A 17,742-nucleotide genomic window follows, 5' to 3' on the forward strand; every position below is an offset into this window, starting at 1 on the left:
CCCAGATTCTGACAGAAATGGCAGCTCTCTCGGGCTCACCCCTGGCTCCTAAGTCACTTGCCCCCTCGGAAGCCATTAGGTACTTATGATACCATTCACACAGTACTCACCGGATTAGGATCCTTACCCAGCGTCCATTTCTCAATCTCAAAAAAGTGGGTTGCCGTGGGTCTGGGTGCAGCTCTGGCCCTGAAGGTTGGTTCCGCCATCACCTCCTGGAGAAATCAGTCAGTGCTTACAGTGGTTGTGCCTAGTGGCTGGAGGTGCTCCCAGGAGCCAGGCAGCCTAAGTCAGAAGCAGAATAAGTGTCCCATGTGGGGTGCCAGAATTTGTAAGCCAGTGGGAATGGGTCTTGCCTGGTATGACCCCTTGAGTCAATTGAGAAACACCAGACCTTTGAGAAAGAGAACGCAGGCTTTATTGCAAGCTGGTCAAGCAAGGAGCTCAGAGAGTAAATCTCAAATCAAGCTCCCCGATGCTGGGGATTTTAGGGCAGTTACAGGGTTCTGGATAGGGAATAGATGCATAATTCATGAAGTTTCTGGGAATGTTCGGGCAATTTCAGGAATGAATTAACATGTATTGGGGTACAGTTTTTGGGGTACAGTGAGGGTGCAATATGACCACTGTACCTCCATACATGTTAATTAGTTGGCCGGTGGGGGGTATGACACATGAAGTTTATCTAAGGCCAGCTTTATGGCTTATTGCTCCTGTCTGAATGGGGGTGGGGAGTGGGTGGGAGAGGTTGATTAGTAGTAAAGTGGCCTTGAGCAAAGAAGCAGTAAGACGACCTTGCATTGTTACACAGAAATGTCTTATCAGGAACTCAGAGTGCCTGGCTGTGATGGAAGGAAAGGGGAGGGGGGAACAGTTTAACCCCGTAGGTTACATTTCAGAAGGATGAAGAGTTTAACCCTGTTGGTTACAGAAGCAAGGATGGTGAGACTTTGTCTCACACACTTTGGACATGTTACCAGGAGGGGCCAGTCCCTGGAGAAGGACACCATGCTTGGTAAAATAGAGGATCAGAGAAAAAGAGGAAGACTTTCAACAAGGTGGATTGACACAGTAGCTGCAACAATGGGCTCAAGCATAACAATTGTGAGGATGGTGCAGGACCAGGCAGTGTTTTGTTCTCTTGTATGTAGGGTCACTATGAGTCAAAACTGACTGGACTGCACCTAACAACAACAAGTGTATGTATATATATATATATACACACACACACATACATATATATGTATATATATATACACACACATAGGTACATATATGCACTCATATATGTATACATATACACACACACCATGGAGTGGAGCCCTGGTGGCGCAGTATTAAGAGCTCAGTTTCTAGCCAATAGGTTAGCAGTTCAAAGCCACCACGTGCTTTTTGGAAACCCTATGGGGCAGTTCTACTCTGTCCTACAGGGTCACTGTGAATCGGAATTGACTCAATGGCAATAGATTTGGTTTGATTTATATATATGGAGCTGTTCTATTCTTCATACATGGGGTAGCTATGAGTTGGAATCGACTTGATGACAACAACAAATTTGTGTATGAGTGTGTGTATGTATATATGTCAAGGAGCCCTGGGGGTACAACAGTTCAGCCCTTGGCTGCTTACTGAAAGGTTGGCAGCTCAAACCCACCCAGTGGCTCCACAGTTGATCATCCTTCCTCCCGTTTTCTCTATGTATTCTTTTGAAGTCATAGTCAGAATATTTTCAAAAGCAAGTAACAGAAATTTAATTCCAATCAGCTTATGAACAAATGGCAATTTACTAACTCAAGATTTATGTAGTTTTAAGTATGGCTAGATCCCTGGATTCAGCCAATGTTACCAGGGCTCTCTTTCCCTTCTTCAGCTCTGTTTCCTTATGTGTGTTGTCTAAACTAGATATATGTGTTGCATAAAACCAAAAAGACAAGTACAAATTTCTATTAAGGGATACTGAAAAAACATATATATATGGAGAGACGTCCCATGTTTAAAGATGCTGATTGCCTACAAATTAATCTCAAATTCAATTCAATCCCAGTATAAATTCCTGAATAGGATTCTCTTATGGACCTTGACAAACTGATTCTAAAGATAATATGGAAAAAAAAAAAAGAAAAGGGCAAGAATGGTTAAGAAAAATTTATGAAAAACAGTGAGTGAGACTTGCATTGTTGTTAGTTGCCATCAAGTCGTCCGCCTGACCATGGCAACCCCATGCACAACAGGATTGGACCGTTGTGATCCATAGGATTTTGACTGGATGACTTTTCAGGACTCCTTTTAGAAATCTAATCACACATTTTAAGACGTTCATATGCTCCATAAAGCTCACTTATGGACAAGTGTGCATGATCCCAAGTTAGAAGTCTTTAAATTTCATCACTATTTTTAATGACTATATAGTATTCCATGGTCTAGATCTTCGTTAAGATTCACCAATATTCTCTTCTTATTCTTCTAGTCTATTATCCAACCTACTTATTTACTTTTCTTTAAATTTCAAAGATTCTTTTTTTTTTTAACATCTAAAATGTCTATTCTTTTCCAAATTCCTTTTTTTAATTCGCTCCTGTTATTGCCTTGATTTCTCTTTGAACTTTTAAACATGCTTTTTTAAAAGTCTCTTTTGGATTGTTTTATTCTCTCCAGTTCTTGAAGTGACAAATCTGCAGTATGTTTCATTTGCTGACCTTCCCTCATGGTGTTTTATTTTGGTGGTTGTTTTCCATGGGGAGGATAGCTGTCTTGGGCTGTGGGACTAGACAGAGTGGTGTCATGTTTGCATCTCCCTCTCCTGGGGACCCTATGGAAATCTTATTTTTTCACACGCTTTTATGTTTTATGTCATAGCTCAGGGTCTCTAATATTCAGAGATCTTTAATGTGGATCTTGTGGCTGTGTGTCTTAAAGGCTTGTTTTTCTAATTTCTCCAAGGTCTGCCTTTCTTCTTATAGCCCAGCAGAATCAAGCTTCCTTGCTTCTTCCCTGTGGGGTCATAATTCTTCTCGGTAAGAAAGTCCCAGTCATTGAGATGAGGTGTAACACTCCTGTGAATATCTCATTTTCAGCCCCATTCACTGCTCTGTATTTCTCCTTCATTTCTGTGACCTGATGATTTCTTTTTTTATTACCCTTCTTTTTAAATAAATTATGCTTTAAGACATTTTTGTTATAATTCCCCAGTACTTCGAGGTATTTAAAATTAGCACATGGATTTCTACTCAGTTCAGTCTACTTATTTCTTGGAAGATTTATTTCTTTTTATAAATATGCCGTAATTTATCTAATCAATCTATTCTCAGATATTTGGCTTGTTTCCTAGTTTTGGTATTATAAACAACATTGAGATGAAAAATTTAGACATATCTTTAATTAGCATTTTAGAATAAACCCCTTGAAGATGAATTGTTAGATCTGAAGGCACAGAGGTATGACTGGTGATATTTGACCACTGTCAACTTGCCTCGTTGTCCATGCAACTCAAGGTTTGCACCAATCCCTATGGTTGCAGTTGGGTATGCTCCACTTGCCCCTGGCCATCTCCTTGAAGCCCCAATAAAACATGCACAAGGGACTGAAACTGGGCCATGAACAGGACTGTAGATGCTCACCAACACAAAGTGTTTCTACAACACCACCAGACAAGAAGTTCTACCTAGACAGGAAAACAGGACCTTGGCTAAGCCCGCTCATCCCTGTACAGGACACTTTTCCAAGCTGTTGTCTCCATCATTTTCATTACAGTTTTGGCAGCATCTTTCTACTTCTTATCAGAAATTTAAGAGCAGAGAAATAGATTCAAATACTGTATTACTAAACCTTTGTTATTTTTGCAAAGTACACATTGTACATTCAACGGCACACTGCAAAAACATTGCCATGAATTATTTAAATGAAACTATCCTTGTCACAATAAATGAGCAAAGCACTTTTTGTTCATTGTCTCCTTACATATTGTTATTTCTCTTCATGGATTACTTATTCTGTGACATTAACCAAAATACAATGAGCCGTGATGTCATTACTGCAAACTACTCTAGTTCTTCTTCTGCCCAAGTACTGATTTTTTTTAATGTGACTGAAACATTTTTCTTCCTTCTTGCTTAAGATTCATTATACTTGAATGTGTCCTTGTCACAGTGCAGATTAGGAACGAATATAAAATAATGTATAATTGAGGTGTACTTTAAAAAGGAAACCACATTCAATTCTTTTGCTCTGTGAGGGTAGAACAGGAGAAGCTATAGGGCAAGTAAGAGGTGGGGAAAAAATTTTCTGAAAATACTGCTTTCTCTGGGCTAATTGTTCAGCCCAGTTTCTGGAGCCCTTCTTTGAAAAGGAGGCTGAAAATATTTCTAGTTTGTATCCTATTTTATTATTCTGTTTTATAATTCCTGGAGCCCTGGTGGTGCAGTAGTTAAGAGCTTAGGTGCTAACCAAAAGGTCGGCAGTTTGAATCCACCGCTACTCCTTGGAAACCCTATGGGGCAATTCTGTTCTGTCCTATAGGGTTGCTATGAGTCAGAATCGACTGGATGGCAATGGGTTTGGTCTGGGTTTTTATAATTCTATAGTCAAATGATAGTAAATGGTATCTCAAGGGCTAGTGAAATGATTCTGAAGCCTACTTCGGGCAATGAGGAGTTAAGCTGGAAATTAACCATGACTGGTGTGGTCACAGTCTCATTCAGTTTGAATGTTAATCTCTATATAAGGACAGGGTGATTATTATTATTACATACCGTTTTACCATCAAGGCTGAGAAAATCCCCAAAGGACACTTCTGCCTGTGGTTACTATATAATGGCAGTACATGCACGATTTCATTCTTTGCCTTCCTACTTAACCAATACATACGCACTTGCACACACACTTTCCCTGGATTGGCATGCCAACAGGCTCATTTTAAGCAATTCTATTTTGTCTGAAATACGAAGTTGGAAACGAAGAAGAAGGATCAGTAGTTGAGTTGGAAAATATGGCCTTGGTGATAGAAAAAAGCAAATGGAAGAAATGATGAAGTAAAAGAGCTGAACAGAAGGTTTCAAAGGGTGGCTGGAGAAGACAAAGTATTTTTAATAAAATGTGCAAAGACCTGAAGTTAGAAAACCAAAAGGGAAAAACATGCCCAACATTTCTCAAGCTGAAAGAACTGCAGAAGAAATTCAAGCCTTGAGTTTCAATGTTGTAGAATCCTGTGGGCAAAATATTGAATGATGCAGGAAGCACAAAAGAAGATGGAAGGAATATACAGAGTCAGTGTACCAAAAAGAAATGGTTGACATTCAACCATTTCAGAAGTTAACATATTCTCAAGAACTGATGGTATTGAAGGAAGAAGTCCAAGCTGCATTGAAGACATCAACAAAAACAAGGCTCCAGTTGAGGTGTTTCAACAAAGGAATGCAATGCTGGAAGTGCTCACTTGTCTATGGTAAGAAATTTGAAAGACAGCTACGTGGTCAACGAATTGGAGGAGATCAGTACTGTGCCTGTTCCAAAGAAAGATGATCCAAAAGGATGTGGAAATTATCAAGCAATATCATTTATATCACATTCAAGCAAAATTTTGCTGAAGATCATTCAAAAGCAGTTGCATTAGTGTGTCGACAGGAAACTACCAGAAATTCAAGACAGATTCAGAAGAGGATGTGGAATGAGGGATATCATTACTGATGTCATATGGATCTTGGCTGAAAGCAGACACTAGCAGAAAGATGTTTACCTGTGTTTTATTGACTATGCAAAGGCATTTGACTGTGTGGATCATAACAAATTATGGATAGCATTGCAAAGAATGGGAATTTCAGATCACTTAATTGTGCTCATGAAGAACCTGTGCATTGACCAAGAGGCAGTCGTTCAAACAGAACAAGGAAATACTGCATGGTTTAAAATCGGAAAGGCTGTAACCTTTCACCATACTTATTCAATCTGTATACTCAGCAAATAATCTGAGAAGCTGTACTATATGAAGAATGTGGCATCAGGATTGAAGGAAGATATATTAACAACCTGCAATATGCAGATGCACAAACTTGCTTGCTGAAAGTGAAGAGGACTTGAAGCACTTACTAATGAAGATCAAAGACTACACAGCATTCAGTATGGATTACACTTCAACATAAAGAAAACAAAAATCCTCACAACTGGACCAATAAGCAACATCATGATAAATGGAGAAAAGATTGAGGTTGTCAGGGATTTCATTTCTTGGATGCATAATCAACACCCATGGAAGCAGCAGTCAAGAAATCAAAAGATGCATTGCATTGGGCAGATCTGCGGCAAAAGATCTCTTTAAAGTATTAAAAAGCTAAGAAAGATGTCACTTTGATGACTAAGGTGCACCTGACCCAAGTCATGTCTTATGGATTGAATTATGTTGCCCAAAAATGTGCGTCTAGGCCTTGATCCCCATTATTGTGTGGTTGTCCAGCATTTTGTGATCTGATGTGATTGTCCTATGTGTTATAAATCCCAACCTCTATGGTGTTAATAAGGCAGGATTAGAGGCAGTTATGTTAATGAGGCAGACACAATCTACACACCTAAGTTGTATCTTGAGTCAATCTCTTTTGAGATATAAAAAAGAAGAGAGCAGAGAGGAGGAGAACCTCATACCATCAGGAAAGAAGTGCTGGGAATGGAGTGTGTCCTTTAGTCCTGGGGTCCCTGTGCTGAGAATTTCCTAGACCAGGGGAAGATTGATGACAAGGACCTTTGCCCAGTGCCTACAGAGAAAGACTCCCTTAGTGCTGGCATCCTGAATTCAGACTTTTAGCTTCCAAGGCTGTGAGAGAATAAACTTCTGTTTGTTAAAGCCATCCACTTACAGTATTTCTGTCACAGCAGCACTAGATATCTAAGACACCATGGTATTTTCAGTTGCCTCATATGCATGTGGAAGCTGAATAATAAATAAGAAAAACCAAAGAAGAATTGATACCTTTGAATTATGGTGTTGAATATTGAATATGCTATGGGCTCCCAGAGGAATAAACAAATCTGCTTTTGAAAAAGTACAATTGCGTGTGATATTAATGATATCGTTCAATAATTTCGACAGTCTGTTGGATCACCTTTCTTTGGAATGGGAAGAAATACGGATCTTTTCCAGTTGGTTGGCCGGGTAGTTGTCTTCCAAATTTCTTGGCATAGATGAGTGAGTGCTTCCAGCGTTGCATCCATCTGGATTCAACTCCTGGCCCTGTTCTGACTGATGATATTGAATTTCTCCATCGTCTTTCCACAGATATAGCTGATTTGACTCCTGAGTATTCCACCTGTTGCTATTCATAAGGTTATCACTGGCAAATTTTTATTTAGAAGTAGATCACCAGCTCCTTCTTCCTACCCTGTCTTATTCTGGAAACTCTACTGAAACCTGTCTTCCATGGGTAACCCTGCTGGTGTTTGAAATACCAGTGGCATAGCTTCCAGCATCACAGCAGCATGCAAGCTACCACAGTATGACAAACTGACAGAGGAGTGGCAGAACTAAGATATAAAATAGGGTTTATTGGGGGAAAATCTTCCAAACAGAGAAGGAGCAGAGCATGTGCTCTCTCAGCTGTCGTCATCCCAGCTTAGGCCAGGCATAGATGGACTGCGTGCACTCCAGCCAACGAGTAAGTGTGAACAGAGAAGAATCCTGCTCTCATAATGCTGGATATATTTATGTTTGTGTGTTGAGGGGTGGGCAGGGAACATTTATAGGACTGTTGTTGTTGGTAGGTGCCGTCGAGTCGGTTCCAACTCATAGCGACCCTATGCACAACAGAACGAAACACTGCCCGGCCCTGCGCCATCCTTATAATCATTGTTATGCTTGAGCTCATTGTTGCAGCCACTGTGTCAATCCACCTCATTGAGGGCCTTCCTCTTTTCCACCGACCCTGTACTCTGCCAGGCATGATATCTTTCTCCAGGGACTGATCCCTCCTGACAACATGTCCAAAGTATGTAAGACGCAGTCTCGCCCTCCTTGCCTCTAAGGAGCATTCTGGTTGTACTTCTTCCAAGACAGATTTGTTCATTCTTTTGGTAATCTATGGTATATTCAATATTCTTTGCCAATACCACAATTCAAAGGCATCAATTCTTCTTCGGTCCTCCTTATTCACTGTCCAGCTTTCACATGCATATGATGCGATGAGGTGTTTCAATAAACAGATGCAGTGCTGGAGGTGCTCACTCATCTGTGCCAAGAAATATGGAAGACAGCTTCCTGGCCAACCAACTGGAAGAGAGCCATATTTATGCCTATTCCCAAGAAAGATGATGCAACCGAGTGTGGAAATTATAGAACAATATCATTAATATCACACGCAAACAAAATTTTGCTGAAGTTCATTCAAAAACGGCTGCAGCAGTGTATCGACAGGGAACTGCCAGAAATTCAGGTCGGTTTCAGAAGAGGACATGAAACTGGGGATATCATTGCTGGTGTCAGATGGATCCTGGCTGAAAGCAGAGAGCACCAGAAAGATGTTTACCTGTGTTTTATTGACTATGCAAATGCGTTCTACTGTGCAGATCATAACGAATTATGGATAACAGTGGGAAGAATGGGAATTCCAGAACACTTAATTGTGCACATGAGGAGCCTTTACATAGATCAAGAGGCAGTTTTTTGGACAGATCAAGGGGATACTGATTGTTTTAAAGTCAGGAAAGGTGTGCGTCAGGGTTGTATTCTTTCACCGTACCTATTCGATCTGTATGCTGAGCAAATAATCCAAGAAGCTGGACTATATGAAGAAGAACGGGGCATCAGGATTGGAGGAAGACTCGTTAACAACCTGCGTTATGCAGATGACACAACCTTGCTTGCTGAAATGAAGAGGATTTGAAGCACTTACTAATGAAGATCAAAGACCACAGCCTTCAGTATGGATTGCACCTCAGCATAAAGAAAACAAAAATCCTCACAACTGGACCAATGAGCAACATCATGATAAACAGAGAAAAGATTGAAGTTGTTAAGAATTTCATTTTACTTGGATCCACAATCAACAGCCATGGAAGCAGCAGTCAAGAAATCAAAAGACGCATTGCATTGGGTAAATCTGCTGCAAAGGATCTCTTTAAAGTGTTGAAGAGCAAAGATGTCACCTTGAAGACTAAGATGCTCCTGACCCAAGCCATGGTATTTTCAATTGCGTCATATGCATGTTTCAATTTATAGGACTATGGAGTAATAAAACTCCTTGCCATTGAGTTGATTCTGACTCATAATGACCTTATAGGGCAGAGTAGAACTTCCCATAGAGTTTCTAAGGAGTGGCTGGTGAATTCGAACTGCTGACCTTTTGGCTAGCAACTGAACCCCTAACCACTGAACCATCAGGGCTTCTAGAAAAGGAAGCTGCCTTATTGGAAAGGGATGTCTCAGAATTCTGCAGGGGTTCTTCCCTTGAACCAACTCAGATCTGTCGAGACAGCTGCTGCTGCTGTTTTTGTTGGCAGGTACCGTCCAGTTGATTTTGACTTAAGGGGTTTTCTAGGCTGTAGTCTTTATGTGAGCAGACGGATGTCTTTCTCCTATGGAGCCACTGGGTAGGGTCGAACTGCCCACTTTTCATTTAGCAGCCGAGTGCTTAACTGTTGCACCACCAGGGCTCTTAGCTCTCTACCAAGCCTGTATAAGGGGGCCACCTGGATCTGTCTCATTTTAGTCCAGCCCCTGGTACTTGAGGTTCATTTAAGGTAATTTTGCAAATTTTCTTAGATGAAACCAGATTATGTTTCTTCTCAAGTGGGGTGCCAATAAAATCTGATATGGAGCTCTGGTGGTACAGTAGTTAAGAAATTGGCTGCTAACCAAAAGGTCAGCAGTTCGAATCCACCAGCATCTCCTTGGAAACCCTATGGGGCAGTTCTACTCTGTCCTAAAGAGTCACTATGAATCGAAATCGACTCCTTGGCAATGCATTTGCTTTTTTGGGTGGTGTGGAAGATGCTGTTGTTGTCTTGTGCTGTCAGGTAGATTCTGACTCATGGTGACCTCGTGTGTTACAGAGTAGAATTGCTCCATAGGGTTTTCTTGGCTGTAATCTTTATGGAACTAGATCACCAGGCCTTTCTTCCATGGTGCTGCTGAGTGGCTTTGAACTGCTTACCTTTCAGGTAACAGCCGCATGCAAACCATTTGTGCCATCCAGGTATGGACTGTAGGAAAACTAAAACGGAAGCTGGGAGACCAAGTAAGCTGCTGTAATAATGCAGGAGAGAGATGTAGGTGCCTTGGGCCAGAGTAATAGCATACGAGACTGAGAGAAGTAGTTGAATTTGGGGATATATTTTAGAGGTTGAGCTGAGAGGATTTGCTGTTTTATTGAATTAGGAGGTAAGGCAAAAGAAAGAGAGAGAGGGAGAGAGAGAAAGAGAGGAAGAGAGAGAGGAGGAAAGAGGGAGAGAAAGAGAGGAAGAGAGAAAGAAAAAACAGGGCCACGACTTAATCAAATAGGTGAATTTTGGTGTCAGGTATTTGTGCTGTTCATCTTCCTCATTAGAATGGATAACTGAAAGTGGATACAGTATTTAAAAAATAGAGCCTTATGTAGGATTTAATTATTTTTTTACAGGTAGAACATTAGAGAAAGAACAATGGTCAATATTTATATTGGATTTTTAGTCAGTTTTAGATATTAATGTTCTGAACTAAATTTCTGTTTCTTTTTAGGTTTGTCCAAGACTGTTTTTCACAAAGGATGCAAGTGGCCAAAGTGGATTTCTCTACAGTGTTACCGCGCTTCATTTCTCTCTATATTTTTTCCTTTCTGAATCCGAAAGATTTGTGTGCAGCTGCACAAGTCAGCTGGTCCTGGAAGTTTTTAACTGAACAGGTTTCCTCTTTGTCATTACCTAGTCGTAGAGCACAAAATACAGCTGTAATCTGTAATGAGACAGTTGGGGTAGCTCTGTTCCCTGGTGGCGTAGTAGTTAAGTGCTATGGCTGCTCACCAAAAGGTTGGCAGTTTGAATCCACCAGACGCTCCTTGGAAACTCTATGGGGCAGTTCTACTCTGTTATATAACGTTGCTATGAGCCGGAGTGGACTTGACGGCAGTGGGTTCTCTTCCCTGAAGACGATTACTGAGGGTACCTAAACCATAACTAACTTACTCTTAACAGAAAAATGGCGATATGGTAGATACAGTAATTTACTTTGTAAATAAGGAGATATACACTAGTCTTTCAGCTACAACTTTCTGCTCTGCTTCTCAGCCTAAGAAGCTTTACTTGGGAACTGGAAATGCCTTGAAGGAAAAAGTGCTGCCAAATAATCAGGCTCACCTCTCCCATTTTCCCTTCTCTCTGGAATATTGGTTACACAAGTCGTTTTTGCCTTGGTAGCTCTGTAATGCCTTCAAAAAGCTAAATATTTGATTACATTGAAACATGAAATTTGCTGTTTTTATATGTCAAAAATGATTGCATATCAGCAATATCTTATCATTCAGGCAAAGTTGTTCTCAGTAGGAGAGTCAGCCAGAAAAAAAAACCTACTACACCATTGCTAGAAGCAGAATTCTCAGAATCTAGAATGAAAATAATCAAATGCTATGAGAGCATTGTATAAATGTTGAAGGTGGATGGAAAAAGTAGAAAGATTTTATATATATATATGCAGCCCTGGTGGCACAGTGGTTAAGTGCTCAGCTGCTATCCGAAACTCTGAAAGGCTTGCAGTTCCAACCCACCAGCTGCTCCATGGGAGAAAGGTGTGGCAGTTTTCTTCTGTAAAGATTAACAAACCAAAAAACCAAACCCAGTATCGTCGAGTCGATTCTGACTCATAGCAACCCTACAGGACAGAGTAGAACTGTCCCATAGAGTTTCCAAGGAGCGCCTGGTGGATTCATACTGCCAACCCTTTGGTTAGCAGCCATGGCACTTAACCACTACGCCACCAGGGTTTCCTCTGTAAAGATTACAGCCTTGAAAACCCTGTGGGGTGGTTCTACTCTGTCCTTTAGGGTCACTATGAGTTGGAATTGGCTTGACATCAGTGGGTTATGTTATATGTATATACACATACACATATATACATTCCTCAAGGATATTTTTCCTGTAGAGCTGTGTACTTCTTATTTCACAGGGTCAATTTTAGATGACAAGTCACATGCAACAGATATATCAATATAATAAAAAAAATTGTCCCTGTACCTGAAAACGTTATTACTAGAAAACTGTCTTAAAAAAAATTCTACAACTCATTTTTCTCTTGGTTCTTTTTCTGAAGGATTGCTTATGGAGGCCCAAATGCATTAAGTTTGGGTGGTTTCTACCCTATACTCCAACAGATAATGAGTATGGTGCTTGGAAGCACCATTACATTGCTTGTGTGTCCAACTTAGACTGGCTAACGCCTAGGGAATCCACTGCTGTCTATGGAACCCTGAATGAACCCAAAGTAGGAGATGAGGAGCTACAGGAGAGACAAAGAGAAAAGTGTCTAAGAAAACTAATTTGGGAGAAAATTGGACTACGCAAAAGTGAGTCGTGTTTAAAAACTTTGTGTCTTATCCAAGTACTGTAGAAACAAATGGATTTACACACAAACTCCCGCAGAGGAGGACAGTGCTGTCTTTCTGGAATACCATGTGGGTGGCACTGTTTAAAGTATGTTCAGGACAAGCTCTGTTTTTCCTTCACTGTACATGTCATGTTGAGAGTGAAACCAAAAAGATTTCAGAGGAAATATGTAAGTCTGAATATCAGAGCTGCCATTGTCCCAGTTTCCTCTCAAGTTCATAAGACCAAAACCAAGGAGGAGAGAAAAGTAAGAATATAGGCAAAGGCAAATTAATAGATTCAGCACAGAAGAAGTGGGATTGGTAAAAAAGGAGAAGAAATGAAAATCAAAATGGAAGTAGAAAGGGAGTGGGGGCAAGACACACTCAGCTAAACTTTCTGGTAAGCATCAAAGCCAATTGGAGTTCTCCCATCCTTTTTTTCACTGACTCACCCTCTCGTGAGTTTGGAACAAATAGGAAATTACTTACGGCCAAGAAAAGGATAGAAATGGATGTGAAGCCTTTAAATTGATTAATTGGTCTCTGCAAGAAAAGAGTTGCTTGTTCTTTGAGCTTTGTTTCTTGACCTGAAATGACTGGTAGCTTTCATCCACAGTGCTGAGAGGATAAGAAATCTAAACAGACACTGAAAATGGCTAGAATTATTGTCATTTGGAGTACTTTCCTGGTACAGCTTTATTTTTGATGCCTTTGTCTATGTAGACTTGGCTGGGAGACGCATGAAGTAAACAACTGAGCCTACTGCTGTTTGTTTTTCAGAGGAGTTATTCAAAGCTCGACCCCCTTGGGTGAGTGGAACATGCTGCTCTAGATTGTTAAAATCCAAATGCCAACCACGTCTCTCCCGGACTGTGAGAGATCGAGTGGGATTACACGAAGCTTTGGAGAAACAGCTTGTTTTGGCATCCTTGGAAGCTTTGCCCAAGCGGTAAGCAAACCTCCAGCTGCTGAAGGCTCAAAACCACCCCACGATACCAAGAATTCATTCTTCAATAATTCAGCTAACATGCAGGGATCTTGTAGAATTATGACTCATATCCTATGAAATACCAATAGGAATGATTCTTTAATCTTCATAAACAGTGGTCTTTATCATGCTTTCTCAAGAGGGAAATAGATAACATTCAAAACTTATATTTCAAATATTCTTAATCCTGCAGAGAGGCTGCCTTGTGGATTTAGCACATTTTCTCTATAAAGTTATTGAGAAAAATAATATTTTTCCACAAATATTTTTTTACAGAATAAGAGTATCCAGATGGTGATGAGGAGGCAGGGTGGCTGTAGAGAGAATAGAGACATTACACAGAATGCCCTGAGGCCCAGCTGATTTAGGGAATTTAAACTCTTTCAGCTGCTTCTTTTTTTTCTAAACTATTCAATTTATTGTTGTTGTTGAGAATATATACAGAAAAAATACACCAATTCAACAATTTCTACATGTACAGTTTAGTGTCATTGATTACATTCTTCAAGTTGTACAACCATTCTTACCCTCCTTTTTTAAGTTGTTCCTCCCTGTTTTATTTATATAGTACTGCTATAACAGAAATACCACAAGTGGATGGCTTTAACACAGAGAAATTTATTCTTTTACATTTTAAGAGGCTAGAAGCCCAAATTCAGGGTGCCAGCTCCAGAGGAAGGCTGTCTCTGTTGGCTCTGGGGGAAGGTCCTTGTCATCAATCTTCCCCTGGACTAGGAGCTTCTCAGGGCAAGGACCCCAGGTTCAAAAGATGTGCTCTTGTCCTGGTGCTTTCTTTTTTTTAAATATATAATTTTGTTTTATTGTACTTTTTTTTTTTAATTGAACTTTAGATGAAGGTTTACAGAACAAACTAGTTTCTCATCAAAGTTATTACACACATTGTTGTGTGACATTTGTTAGCAACCCCACGACATGTCAACACTCTCCCTTCTCAACCCTGGGTTCCCTATTACCAGCTTTCCTGTTCCCTCCTGCCTTCCAGTCCCCGCCCCAGGGCTAGTGCGCCCCTTTAGTCTTGTTTTGTTCCATGGGCCTGTTCAATCTTTGGCTGAAGGGTGAACCTCAACATTGGCCTCATTCCTGAGCTGAAAGAGTGTCCAGGGGCCATACTCCCAGGGTTTCTTCAATCTCTGTTAGGCCAACAAGTCTGGTCTTTCTTTTTGAGTTAGAATTTTGTTCTACTTTTTTCTCCAGCTCTGTCTGGGACCCTCTATTGTGATACCTGTCAGAGCAGTCAGTGGTGGTAGCCAGGCACCATCTAGTTATACTGGATTCAGTCTGGTGGAGGCCATGGGAGGTGTGTTTCATTAGTCCTTTGGCCTAATCTTTCCCTTGTATCTTTAATTTTTGTCATTCTTCCTTGCTCCCAAAGGGGTGAGACCAGTGAAGTATCCTAGATGGTCACTCACAGGCTTTTAAGACCCCAAATGCTACTCACCAAAGTAGAATGTAGACCATTTCCTTCATGAACTCTGTTATGCCTATTGAGCTAGATGTTCCCTGAGAAGATGGTCCCCACAGCACTCAGTCCAGCAATTCGGTCTCTTAGGGAGTTTGGAGGTGCCTATGGAGTTCCCATGGCCCTGCCTTGTACAGGCTGTGTTAGCTTCCCCAGTATTGTGCACTGTCTTACCCTTCACTAAAGTCACTGCTTATCTATTGTCTATTTAGTGTTTTTCCATCCCCACCCCTCCCCTCCCTCATACCCAACAGATTGTTTCTTTTTGTATGTAAACCTTTTCATGGGTTTTTATAGTAGTGGTCTCATAGAGTACTTGTCGTTTTGTAATTGACTAATTTCACTCAGCATAATGTCCTCCACATGCATCCATGTTATGAGGTGCTTCACAGATTCCACCGTTGTTCTTTAGCGTTACATAATACTGTGCTGAGTTCCTTTCATTTGTGGATTTCTTGTTTTTGTAGATTTTGTTTTTATTGAGTCTGTGTTTTTTTCCTTTATTTTGATGAGTAGGTTTGTTAACTTTCTTTGTGGTTACCTTGAAATTTACCCTTATCTTCCTAGATTTGAATCAGTCTATTATTACTTGGTATTGCCTTGCCTTCCTCTCCATTAGAAAGTTCTATACCTACAAAGTTTATTCCCTCTTTTTTTTTTGTTCTGATGTTGTTGTTATTTACAGATGAACCTCTCTGGTTCCCTGTTGCTATCGCTTTGGTTTTGGATAGTCCTTGAGAGTTCATTTCCTACGTTGGTATCTGGCTGGTACAATCTTGCATTCTAGGTTCAGTCTGTGGTCTGATGTTGTTTGTTCTCAGACCGAAGGACTCCCTTTAATAATTCTTGTAAGTTTGGTTTGGTTTTTACATATTCCTTTAATTTCTGTTTATCTGGAAACGTCCTAATTTCACCATCATATTTGAAAGAAAGTTTTGTAGGATATATTATTCTTGGTTGGCAATTTTTTTCTTTCAAGGTTTTATATATGTCATCCCATTGCCTTCTTGCCTGCATAGTTTCTGCTGAATAATCAGAGTTTTGTCTTATTGTTTCTCCTCTGTATGTGACTTTTTGTTTTTCTTGAGCTGCTTGCAGGATTTTTTCTTTGTCTTTGGTTTTAGCGAGTGTGATTATGATAATGGCTTGGTGTTTTTCTTTTGGGGTCTATCCTATATGGGGTTCTTTGAGCTTCTTGGAGGGTCACCTTTTCATCATTCATGATAATAGGTAAGTTTTCTGTCAGCAATTCTTCAATGATCCTCTCTGTGTTTTCTGTTTTCTCTCCCTGTTCCAGAACTCCCATCACTTGCAAATTTTTGCTTTTGATTGTATCCGACATAATTCTCAGGGTTTCTTCATTTTTCCTTTTTTTTATTTTTATTTTTCCTCAAACAGGGTTGTACCCAAAACTTTGTCTTCAATTTTGCTGATTCTGTCTTCCATTGTTTCAAACCTGCTCCTCAGCCCTTCTATGACACTGTCCATTTCTGAAATCTTGTTGTTTATCTTTTGGATTTCTAATTGTTGTTTTTGTATGACTTCTAGTTGTGAATTTATTTTGGCATTTTGTTCCTGTATTACTTTCCTGAATTGCTCCATTTTTTTTTGTCTGTACTTTCCTGAATTTGTCTGCCTTTTCCATTAATATTTCTATTTTTTCCTCATTTTTGTCTGCTTTTTGGTTCAACTCTTGGATTGCTCTGAATATTAGAGATTTGAATTCCCTACAGTGGGTTTTGTTGGGATCAGGTAGTTCTAGTGCCTTTTCTACTGGAAAGTCATCTGATCTTGTATTTTATTTTGGACGCCTACTGGAACCACCCCTTTTTTTTTTTTTAACATATGTTTTTATATTGTCTGCTGTCTTCCAGACATTCAGTAGTTATTTTCTTCGTTTCTCGCTTTTTTGTTTTATTTGGTTATGTCTGAGCAGGGGAAACCCTGTTGGTGTGGTGGTTAAGTGCTACGCCTGCTAACCCAGGGGTCGGCAGTTTGAATCCACCAGGTGCTCCTTGGAAACTCTGTGGGGGCAGTTCTACTCTGTCCTATAGGGTCACTATGAGTCAGAATCAACTCGACAGCACTGGGTTTGGTTTGGGTTTTGGTCTGAGCAGGCGGGCTGTGCATTCTTTGTTGTTTACTTGTCTGTAGTCATGATACTTTTCACCTTCTGTCCAATGGGCAGGGCCAGTCAATCAGCTATGGTGCAGCAGGGCAGGTCCAGCTGATGGGGAGGGGCTGGGATGGTTTGTTTGTGGCACATACTAAAGCTGGCAGGGCAGGCCAGGAATCAGTGCTGGGCAATGGCAGAACCAGGAGACCAGCATGAGACAGCACTGGAGCTGACCCATGGAGCAAGAGAGTTGAGAGCCTGCTTTCTGGCAGAGTGGGGTGCCTCCAGCCACTTATCAGTGGAGCTAGGCACTCATGCTGGTCTCCAGGTTCTGCCACTGCCAGTTCTCTCTTGCTGCTTCTCATTGTCTGGGCTGTTTACAGTGTAACAGCTCTCCTCATTTCCTTTTGAGTCCTCTATCCATTCACAGTTTCAAAACCCCTTCTACATTTTAGGTGTCTGTCAGATCACCCCACTCCTGGTACCAAATTCTGTCCTAGTTATCTAGTGCTGCTGTAACAGAAATACCACAAGTGGATGACTTCAACAACCAGAAGTTTATTGTTTCACAGTCTAGTAGGCTAGAAGTCCAAATTCGGGGCATCACCTCCAGGGGAAGTCTTTCTGT

At 40.6% G+C, this 17,742-nt stretch overlaps 1 protein-coding gene across 9 annotated transcripts in view; it reads left to right on the plus strand.

Moving 5' to 3' along the window:
* Window positions 1-17,742, plus strand: part of ECT2L (epithelial cell transforming 2 like) — a 79,173-nt gene that overhangs the window by 22,741 nt on the left and 38,690 nt on the right. For 8 of the 9 annotated variants that reach the window (XM_049902164.1, XM_049902194.1, XM_049902183.1 and 5 more), the window contains 3 exons: window positions 10,694-10,856; window positions 12,257-12,509; window positions 13,311-13,479. In XM_049902164.1, the coding sequence (XP_049758121.1) occupies window positions 10,694-10,856; window positions 12,257-12,509; window positions 13,311-13,479 (585 nt within the window). The remainder of the gene's footprint in view (window positions 1-10,693; window positions 10,857-12,256; window positions 12,510-13,310; window positions 13,480-17,742) is intronic. The other variant, XM_049902246.1, reaches the window with a different exon arrangement.

Source organism: Elephas maximus, chromosome 1 (assembly GCF_024166365.1).
Source record: "Elephas maximus indicus isolate mEleMax1 chromosome 1, mEleMax1 primary haplotype, whole genome shotgun sequence".
Lineage (NCBI taxonomy): Eukaryota > Metazoa > Chordata > Mammalia > Proboscidea > Elephantidae > Elephas > Elephas maximus.